The sequence below is a fragment of the Leguminivora glycinivorella genome, chromosome 17 (genome assembly GCF_023078275.1).
Source record: "Leguminivora glycinivorella isolate SPB_JAAS2020 chromosome 17, LegGlyc_1.1, whole genome shotgun sequence".
NCBI lineage: Eukaryota > Metazoa > Arthropoda > Insecta > Lepidoptera > Tortricidae > Leguminivora > Leguminivora glycinivorella.
Genome location: NC_062987.1, coordinates 12,066,405 through 12,077,553, shown reverse-complemented (window position 1 = coordinate 12,077,553; position 11,149 = coordinate 12,066,405). Strand labels below are relative to the sequence as shown.

Genomic DNA, 11,149 nt, shown 5'->3' with positions numbered 1-11,149 from the left:
TGTTTACATAGGTCGTGGAAATTTCGTACAACTTTCGAACACTCAATAACAATAGTCGCTCAACAATCTTTAATTCATAATAGTATTGTTCAAGCTAAATATTTTCCACTTTAAACACTTTCCATTAACACTATAAAATAATTTCAAAATTTCGTGATTTCAAAGCATTGTCAATGTCAATACCATTCGGCAACTTATACATTACAGACTTTTTGTTGTAATGTACTGAATACACGACTGGAGTACACTTTTTATCCTTATGTTGGTTATAGTGATAAGGCATAATTTTATGCTACAAATGAAATTAAAACGTTAAGACATCTCCGGTTCCGGAGACGTCAAATGTTGTCTCTGGCATTTAAAAAACTTAACATGTCTATGACTTCGTCACATGACCCTATTATTTTGTCCCCGTGATCAAGTTGAGAAAATTCAAAAATAATTACGCGCAATGGCCAAAGTGGAAATTGACATTGATATGCATGACAATTCTCTCGAAAACAGGTAAAGTGCAATTTGTGTGAAAATGTGGCTAAGTGTGAAGTGCATTACATAATTATCTCGGTAAAAATAATGCTATCGAAGGTCATAGTTTATTCGCAACTTGGCAAACGACGCAGTCTATTCGAGTTCGCAATCAAGTGATTGTAAATTTATTTACCGCCTTTTGTTTGCAGTGGAGACGGTGAACTTATGGGCATGGTAGACGAAGGATCTTTCGGTGAGTGACAATAATAACCTTTCAGACATCAATAATGTTTTTGTAACTTTGTTCGGCTGTTTGTTTACCTATGGTAAATACAATTTAATTATCGGGAGAGTGTAATTTGTTTGGGTTTTATTGAATTAAGTATAAATTGAATTATGCTTGAATTTCAGGGAGTGCTGAGGATCGGTCTCAATTAGTGGCTCAGTCATTATTCGAGTCCAACGTGGACGCCTCTACATATAACTTCAGAGATTTATGTAAGTTTGCTAATTGCAAAACAAATGCCTGCGTAAATAACACCTCTAAAATGCATGTTTATCCACAGGCAAAAAAATACTAACAAAATAGAACCCAGCACTCCCTTTTTCTACAGCTCAAATTCAATTCATGCTTTCTTCCAGTATAAAACTACTAGAAATCATAATTCTTCAACCTGTTACCTGTGTAAGGAAACCAATTTTGTATGGTGGGAACTGAACAATCACGGTCATATTAAATTGGTAATGGAGCATGCTCTACCTATAGTACTGCTAAAGCTGAAGATTTCTGTATTTTTTTTTAGGAGGGTTTACTTACACATTTGCAGATGATGTTATGTTATGACAACAGTTGTTTCATAGATTTTACTTTCATGTGAAATATAAATATTACATTAATGTGAATAATGGTATGCACCTTTCGTCAAAAAAATGTGTGAAGGCATTTTAGCATTCATTTAACAGATATAAAGATACATGTAAACTTGACCCTTATTGCAGTTTCACTAGCATCAAAACAACAGAAGCACTATGAAAATTTAAAACCAACAAGAATCCAATTTAATATGAATTGGAACAGAATGGTATTGTGTGGCTAGCTTTGTGGTTGACTGTCATTGAAGTATATATGCGACTTGTAGGGCTTAGGAATATATTGTTTCAACAGAATGTATTAACACATTCAGTGCCGGCAATGTTTCCAGACTCGAAGACAGATAGTTGATCTATGAAGATCAACTATAAATTATTTAGGTATATATGAATTTATACCTAAATAATTCTTATTTATAGTATCGATCTTATGACTAAAAACGACAATGACATTAGACACTGTTTTTGATGAGCAAAGCGGAAGCGGGTTGCCTCTTTACTAAGCTGCTGGCAAGGCTATTAGGATGGCATTGTCGGATCGATAGGTGGGACCCTCACTGTTACAGCAGTGGACAAAACTCCACATTGCAGCAAAATGAATATTATTATCATTATCATTTATTTGATACACTAGCCACTCTTAAAGCTGATGCCTATCACTGCACTTGTGTTTATTTTGCACTTTTCAATATCTGGGTTCAAAATTAGTATGTAACTGACTAACACTATAAGTTAAATGTATTTGTCACTAACAACTATGGATATTTTATCTGAAATAAATCATTTTATTTATTTAAAGTACCCTATTATGTCCCAAACTGTCAGGATCTTGAGTCTACCAAACTCTCATGAGTTTTATATTTTTGTGGTCTGTCATAGATGTCTTATTTAGTTGGGTGGCAATAAATGTGTTCAAAGTATAATATCATGTGTTAATACTAGTTTCAAAAACTTCAATCCTAACAGTCATAACATAATTCATAATAATATGAAATTTATTTCAATTTTCAGCTGGCGGAGTGACATACAAGTTAGTCCAGATGACTTCCGGTGAAGAGTCCACCAATAACATAACGGCCCACTCACCAACACATGGTAAGTCATTAATCTTCTATTTTATCTCCTATAAACTGTAGTACCGGAAGTATGTATGTTTCTAGTAGCACCTGGAGGCGGAGGATAGAGAACGAGCTGCGGGAATTTGGACTGAGTTGGAACGAGGCTGAGGTGGTGGCTCAAGATAGAAAGGTGTGGAAGGATCTCAGGAGGCCTCCACTAGTACCTCCCACATTATATTCAATGTTGACACTACATACATACACTATACAGTGAGCTGCAAAAGGGCATGGCAAATTTTTCAATGAATTCATTCATAATTTCTCCATGCAATTTCACAGCTCAGTGTACAATTTGAATGAAATGACAACCTTGAATAACCATTGAAATTAAATCCATAAATTATACTTCTTCACTACATATTAAAACAAAGTCCAATGAAATCTTTAAAACTACGTACTACTTTTTTTTAAATTATATTGTAGAGGAAGGTTTACATGTAGGTATAGTACCCGTGCGAAGCTGTGGCGGGTCGCTAGCTATAATTTTCTAGTGAGTGTTGCACAAGACTAAGAGACTTTTATACAATCTTGAATTTCTAAACTGACCTTGATTAGCGTCACCTAATTTGCGTGTACTTTTTTCATACACGGTCCGCCTGATGGAAAGCGGTCACCGTAAACTATGGACGCCTGCAACTCAAGCGGTGTCACATTACATTAGAAACTTGTACGTTCATCAGACATACCTCGGCAGGGAGATCATTCCACAGCCGGAGCCTTTATTCCTTATAACTGTGTACAATATAATTATTGATGATAACATGGAGATTGTGGTAGGCCAATCTAGCAAATAGATGATCTGACACTGCTGTCCTAATCCTAAATCGAAATAGCAAGCTACATACATTTTCAATGCACTTACTAGATTTTGGATTGACACATATTGTTTCCCGTGTGGTGCCGGGTTAAGAATTTCACCACCCCCTTTCTTCCCGTGGGTGTCGTAGAAGTCGACTGTGGGATATGGGTTAACTTGTGGCGTAGGCGAGAGGCTGGCAACCTGTCACTGCAATCACGTGTCCCGGGGCCCCAGGGGGGGTTTGGATTTCTGAGGCTTCAACCCACTTTGTCACAATTTGCCAACCCCTTTTTGCCAAGAGTGGCTCTGAAACTTAGTAGTTCATGTGCTCTGCCTACCCCTTTATGGGATACAGGCATGATTATATGTATGTATGTACATATTGTATCATCTCCCTTTCATCAGTTACTCATGTCAGCAAAAATTTAAAAATGTTTGATTTTGTCAGTCCTTCCAGATGGCGAGTTTTTTGTCATAAGCAACCCAGTGGAGGTGTTTGGGACCGGCACGCCGCAGAAGAAAACTATCCGCACGGAACGACTGCAAGCAAAAGCAGTCACTGCTAAAAAAGTAAGTAAATTACATTACATTATAATATATGCAGTCCATGCCTAAAGGTTCCAACAGCTTCATAGTCCATTTTATCAACAATTCCGTTGTAAGTTCGTATGGATAGGACCATATTATACTTGAAGCATGAAGGCATTTTAGGCATGGAAAGCCATTATCAGTAGCAAAGTATGTTTTGAAGCACTTTACCAAGACGTCTTGCGTACTGTTCGTTTTTAACCCCCGACGCAAAAACGACGGGGTGTTATAAGTTTGACGTGTCTGTCTGTCTGTTTGTCTGTCTGTGGCATCGTAGCTCCCGAACGGATGAACCGATTTCGATTTCGTTTTTTTTGTTTATTTGAAAGCTGTGTTAGTCGGGAGTGTTCTTAGCCATGTTTCATGAAAATCGGTCCACTAGGTCGCGGTCGGGGGTTTTTCAAAATTTTAATTTTGTGGTTAGGTTATTCAAAATTAATTTGCTTCCGATGTGACTCCAATTGCTATGGGCTATAATACTTGCGATTTTTTCCATGTTGACATTGTTGACACAATTGAACTCTGTAGTCCTTGGAATGTGAAAGTATTTGCGGTCACGATATTACGTGTTTTTTAATACTTTAAGAATTTGATAATTTGTGAAGGTCTTAGAAAGTTAAGCAAATATTCTATTTACAGGTCAGTTTCCGAAATCAGCATTTGTTCCATAACATTAAACTATATCTCTCCTAAACTTTCAGCGAGATGACAAAGGCGAGCGACACACAACGAGGTAGAGAGACGTCGGAGGGATAAAATCAACAATTGGATCACAAAACTGGCTGCTTTGGTGCCCAACTCGGGTCTGCCAGACACAGCGAGCAAGGGCGGCATTCTGGCCAAGGCTTGTGACCACATCACAGAGCTTACGGAGAAACAAAAGAGGTAATAGTTAATTAAAACAAGAAAAGGGTATAGGGGGCGCTTTGTTACTACTTGACTGATTAGATTACTCCTGTAAATCGCGCTTAGAAGTGTCCTGATACTCCTGATCCTAGCCTATCCTGTCTATTCACTCATCATCGTAATGTTACTAAGACTGAAGGCTACTGCAAACTTGGATTTATTGGAGTTTACAGTTTAGGTACCGGAAGGCTGGGGCATACCTTGCCCAGCGCATCGGCATTGCCGTTCAGCGCGGCAATGCTGCCAGCCTTCTGGGCACCCTACCGGTCGGCTCAGATTTAGAAATATTTTTTTATTTGTAGGGTTTTATTTTATAGGTAGTTTTAGTTTAGTTATAGTTTTATTTTACAAGTTCATAGTTAAGTTTTTTTTAATGCCCTGTTAATTTAGTTTATTTTCAATAATAATGTATTGCCTCGTATTCTTCAAATTATGTACTACATACAACAGAATATATTAAATTGAAATTATTTTCGTTTAGGTACCTATCTGTGTTCTTGACACTTTTTTAGAATATGATTTTCTCATTTCTCTAGTATCATGCAAAAGTTAACTATTTTTTCCAACTAAGGAAATGTAATTAATAAATCGCTTTTTGTTGAGGTTTGGAAACTGGTACTATATGTATAAGAGAATAATGTATAGGTAGAGATTTCACCATTTTTTTTTGTTTCAGGTTAGAAAAGTTAGAAGTAGAAAACGAAAAGCTAGTCCTAGAAATACTAAGGCTCAACCAAGAGCTATCAGAGCTTCGGAAAGACAACGTCACGATGCGGAACCAACTAGCAGACAATTGTGTGGTGCCGCGGCCGAAGGCTCAGAAGCCTTAGCTGACGGCTTAACCTGTGCGGGTTTAGAACTGATACCTCTCCGCGATGTGAAGCGAAAAGTTGCGATCACCAAATACGCGCTTTTGCCCTGTAGTCATTTGTTTGTACACTGTGCCAGCGATAAATAAGTAGATTCACTGTTTGCAGGCACTTGGATTTTCTACAAATGTGTTCGAAGAACAGAGTCGAAAAGTGTTCCTTTTACCTTACCTTACTTACCCTATTTACACTTCCTTGCTACTCACTTGTTCATTTTACTTAGGGTCGGTTTCACCATACCGTCCGTTACAATTTTTTTTGTATGGGATTTTCGAATCTTTTTGTTTCTGCTGCATACTATAACCGTTTTATACAGGTACATTGGAAGTAGCTATCACTTTTATACTACCAGTTTCATCACAAGTTGTGTTAAATCGCCTTGACTAACTAATAAGTTCAGTTGTTGACAGTACAATTTGTTGACATTTGTAATTAAAATACCAGTAGGCCTAGCACATGATGGCCGCGGGAGTATGTCGCCGCGAGATAGATGCCACGTCTTCTTCTAACTGTATTAATGACATAAGGACGGGTAGTCTATCTCGCGGCGACATACTCCCGCGGCCATCATGTGCTAGGCCTACTGGGGCCTATTTCTCAAAACTGAAAGTTACAAGTTACAAGCCTCTTTCCAACTTGTCATATTAGACAGTGACAACCGCTTGTAAATTGTGACTTGTAGCTTCGAGAAATGGGCCCCAGGGGCCCGTTTCTCGAAAGGTACAAGCCTTGTATTACAAGTGCGCGAACTGTCAAATCGTATGGGTTGTCATGGAAACACACTTGTAATATTACAAACCTTGTACCTTTCGAGAAACGGGCCCCAGGTTGACTCTTGACACTACTGACAGGTCTGACAGGACTGAGGGTTTGTGAATCTTATTTGGTGATCGCAACAAAGATATGCTTCATACAAGTGATTTGTGCAACTGAGGTGACTATGTAAACTCTTGGTGCTGGAATGTGCGTGTTCAAGAAATTAAGTGACAAATGTATATTTGAACGTTTCGGCAACAGTGTGTATGTTGCAAGTTATTTTCTGTATTAGGTATTTAGAATAATGGGATCCAACAAAACCACGACGTGTTACTCGAAGTAGAGCTTGCAGTGACTAATAATGCAGACAATAATAAAAATTCTCATTCGATATAAAATTATTTCCGAATACCAGCCTGGGCTAATCAGGACTCAGTGATCCTACCCCCCAAACTGATAGTCATATTCCGGTTAAGTAATTACACAGATATTTGCTTGATGAGAATGAGCACAGATATTTGTTAAGTATATTTTATACTTAAGTTTACTGTGTTAAAAAGTAATTTTTTGTAAGAATGTCCTACATTATTTATATTTAGGTACATAATTATATTAAATCATTAAGTATAAGGATCAAGTCACGTGGTTTTGCTTGGTTATGTTATTTCAAATAGCTAAGCTACAGATGTAGTTTATGTAATTGAGAACCAAATATGAAGTTTCTGTAAATATTAGTTACAAGCACTGACTGCCTGATATTCTAAATAATTGTATGTATAGTCCAGATTGTCTAATCGCGTAGGTACTATATTGTAGTACTGACTCACGTAAGTAATAGTTATGCGATAGGAATTTAAAAATTATCAGTAACATTGAACTTAGATATGTTTTCAGTACATATATGATTTAGTGACCACATATGACCAATACAAATTATGTAAGACAAACATCTAATTGATAATTTTTCATTATCGGCCTGAAAATGAAGTAGGTTTTGTCTGCCAGCAGTGTAGCTAGTTAATATTAATCTTATTTTAATCATGTCTTAAGTATTATTATTAAACACAGTGAAAACTAGGTATAGGGGACAATCCACACAGGCGACGCAAAAAAAAAACGACTTTTTAAATTACACTCGGGCGGCGCGGCGCTGACGTCCGTTCCGCGTCTTACGACGTGCGTCGCCTGAGTGTGGGTTGCCGCTAGCTGTACAATAATGCCAAAATATTATTGTTCGAGCAATTGATTTATTAGTTATTAATTCTTTATGTATTGTTTGTGTAAAATTGTGTTTTCGTTTTATTGTTTTACCATGCGAAATTGCAGTAAGTGTTATGTTATTTTGTTTTCAATTAATTTATCAAATCAACACTTTTATGTTATTGCTTATTATATGAAGTATAATACTCTCATGAAATAACTTATGATAGCTAAATTCTGTATTAATTTGATTATGATACCTTTTTGCCATAGTAAAATCATCACAGTGTGTTAATAAGACTAATATTAATTACGATACGAGTGTGGAAAAGAGGAAATTCGAAACCACGACATTTTAATCGACGAATTTCCTTTTCGCACGTGTATAGTACGACATTTCTCAGTCCATACATTTATAATTCCTTTGAAGTTTCGACCTGATAAGAAATGTACTACTGCGAATTAGTGCGGGATAAAACACCATATGTAAAGAAATGTATGTAGTCAACATTTTGGAACCCATTTGCACATTCCCTTTTTGTTCTTACTTCAGCATAAATTACTTTTCCCCTCACTAGCTCGGAAACACGTGTTTTGTCCTTTAATACCAGCGGGTAAAAACGCATTTTATCCACTAGTGATAATAGAGGCAAATTTTCTGCTTTAAAATTGATAAAAGTGGGTTAATCTAGTGATGAAGATGTTTTACCACCTGTGGAACTACTGGAAGCAGTGATAAAGGCGTTTTTTGCGTTGCACTTTCCTCGCTATAGTGAGGGGAAAAATTTTGTGTTACACACGAGTGCAAATGTATTTTACTTCTCGTGTGTTGAAAAACTCGCAAGCTCAGGATTCTATTCTCGAACCACTCGCTTCGCTCGTGGTTCAACTAAAGAATCCTTTCGCATGCTCGTTTTTCAATTCCACACTCGGAGTTAAAATACAACTTTGCACTCTTGTATAACAAATAACTATTATACTGATCAAATGGCTATGTTTATTATACAATAAAATATTTATAAAAGTATAGCTGTTGTAAGTGACACCAAAGTCATCAAACGAATAAAGTTTAGTGTATCGGGTCCAATTGTTTAAGATTTTAAGTTTTCCCGTTATAAAGGTGTGTTATAATATAATATAGTGATAGTTGGTATGTGTATGTTTGTTTACAATCAGTTTATAGAGGCGTCCACGTAGTCCAATAGTTATTGCGAAATCGGTTAGTTTAGATATAAAAAAAAACCGCCCAAGAGCGTGTCGGGCCACGCCCAGTGTAGGGTTCCGTAGTTTTCCGTATTTTTCTCAAAAACTACTGAACATATCAAGTACAAAATAATTTTCCTAGAAAGTCTTTATAAAGTTCTACTTTTGTGATTTTTTTCATATTTTTTAAACATATGGTTCAAAAGTTAAAGGGGGGGGACGCACTTTTTTTTCCTTTAGGAGCGATTATTTCCGAAAATATTAATATTATCAAAAAACGATCTTAGTAAACCCTCATTCATTTTTAAATACCTATCCAACAATATATCACATGTTGGGGTTGGAATGAAAAAAAATATCAGCTCCCCACTTTACATGTACGGGGGGGTACCCTAATAAAACATTTTTTTCCATTTTTTATTTTTGCACTTTGTTGGCGTGATTGATGTACATATTGGTACCAAATTTCAGCTTTCTAGTGCTAACGGTTACTGAGATTATCCGCGGACGGACGGACGGACAGACAGACATGGCGAAACTATAAGGGTTCCTAGTTGACTACGGAACCCTAAAAACACAAGATTATTTCTTGCGATACGCTATTTCGTTGGTCCTGGCCAAGATAACGAACATTTATAGAAAATTACATGTAATAGATAAATATCGTAACTACTTTTAAAAAAACTTGTATCTTCGTCTGTCAATGAAAAGAAAATTGTAGTAAGTATGTATGGAATGCATATAGACTTACTGCGTTTTAACTTTGAGGAACAGCGTGAGATACGAGATTTTTTAAAAGTAGTGACGATATCTATGCTTGCTTTTTTTCCTTAACAGTAAATAGTATAATATTGTATACATACATTCGCGCCTTAAATATTTATGTTATAATAAATATGGCTAATAAGCTAAGAACAGAATACAGATCAAAATGTAAAAATATTGTCTAATGCGTACGCCCTCTATTGACTGTGTTGTGAAACTAAATAAGTGTTGTTTATGTACAAGATTCCCTTCATTTGATTAGAATTATGTATAGAAGATGCATTTAAAATCACACCCATGTTTTATATTGGTGACCCAATCATAAATACATTTTGTATTTTTTTATTTATCTCGAGACCCTGAAATATAATTAAGTGTTGATGAGAAACCATCTTTCATTTATATTCTCCCTGTTTATAGAAAAGCAAAAAGTACAGGCTGCATTGAAAACATCTTATGGCATTAAAAGTTTAGCGTCTGTCTGTGAAATGAAAATGAAAAACCGGCCAAGAGCGTGTCGGGCCACGCTCACTGCTCAGTGTAGGGTTCCGTAGTTTTCCGTATTTTTCTCAAAAACTACTGAACCTATCGAGTTGAAAACAATTTTCCTAGAAAGTATTTATAAAGTTCTACTTTTGTGATTTTTTTCATATTTTTTAAACATATGGTTCAAAAGTTAGAGGGGGGAAGGCGCACTTTTTTTTCCTTTAGGAGCGATTATTTCCGAAACTGTTAATATTATCAAAAAACGATATTAGTAAACCCTTATTCATTTCTTAATACCTATCCAACCATATATCACACGTTGGGGTTGGAATGAAAAAAAATATCAGCCCCCACTTTACATGTAGGGGGGGGTGCCCTAACGAAACATTTTTTTTCCACTTTTTATTTTTGCACTTTGTTGGCGTGATTAATATACATATTGGTACCAAATTTCAGCTTTCTAGTGCTAACGGTTACTGAGATTATCCGCGGACGGACGGACGGACGGACGGACAGACAGACATGGCGAAACTATAAGGGTTCCTAGTTGACTACGGAACCCTAAAAAGTATTTTCCCCTCACTAGCTCGGAAACACGTGTTTTGTCCTTTAATACCAGCGGGTAAAAACTCATTTTATCCACTAGTGGGTAAAGTAATTTGACCTTGAATAAAGTCAAATTAAGTGCTTTAAAATTTATAAAAGTAGGTGAATCTAGTAATGAAGATGATTTACCACCTGTGCAACTACTGGAAGCAGTGATAAACGCATTTTTTGCGTTGTAGTTTCCTCGCTATAGTGAGGGGAAAAGTTTTGTGTTACACTCTGGTGCAAATGTATTTTACTTCTCGTGTGTTAAAAAACTCGCAAGTTCAGGATTCTATTCTCGAACCACTCGCTTCGCTCGTGGTTCAACTATAGAATCCTTTCACTTGCTCGTTTTTCAATTCCACACTCTGCGTTAAAATACAACTTTGCCCCCTTGTATAACAAATAACTATTTCCGACTCCACCATATTGTATACATTGTGTACAATAGTTTTCTTATTTATAATTAATACATACCTCCAGATACAATAAGTGCAAAACTTGTGCGGCGGAGACTGGTGCCCTAACTAGGT

General features: G+C 36.4%; 1 protein-coding gene across 1 annotated transcript; it reads left to right on the top strand.

Moving 5' to 3' along the window:
* The first annotated feature begins 390 nt into the window (after nucleotides 1-390).
* On the top strand, nucleotides 391-6,056 carry LOC125235284 (upstream stimulatory factor 1). The gene is given in 8 exon segments (XM_048141795.1): nucleotides 391-504; nucleotides 678-721; nucleotides 880-966; nucleotides 2,350-2,433; nucleotides 3,713-3,825; nucleotides 4,545-4,551; nucleotides 4,554-4,728; nucleotides 5,426-6,056. Coding segments are annotated over 8 exon segments (717 nt in total). The 5' UTR covers nucleotides 391-451; the 3' UTR covers nucleotides 5,580-6,056.
* Nucleotides 6,057-11,149: the final 5,093 nt, after the last annotated feature.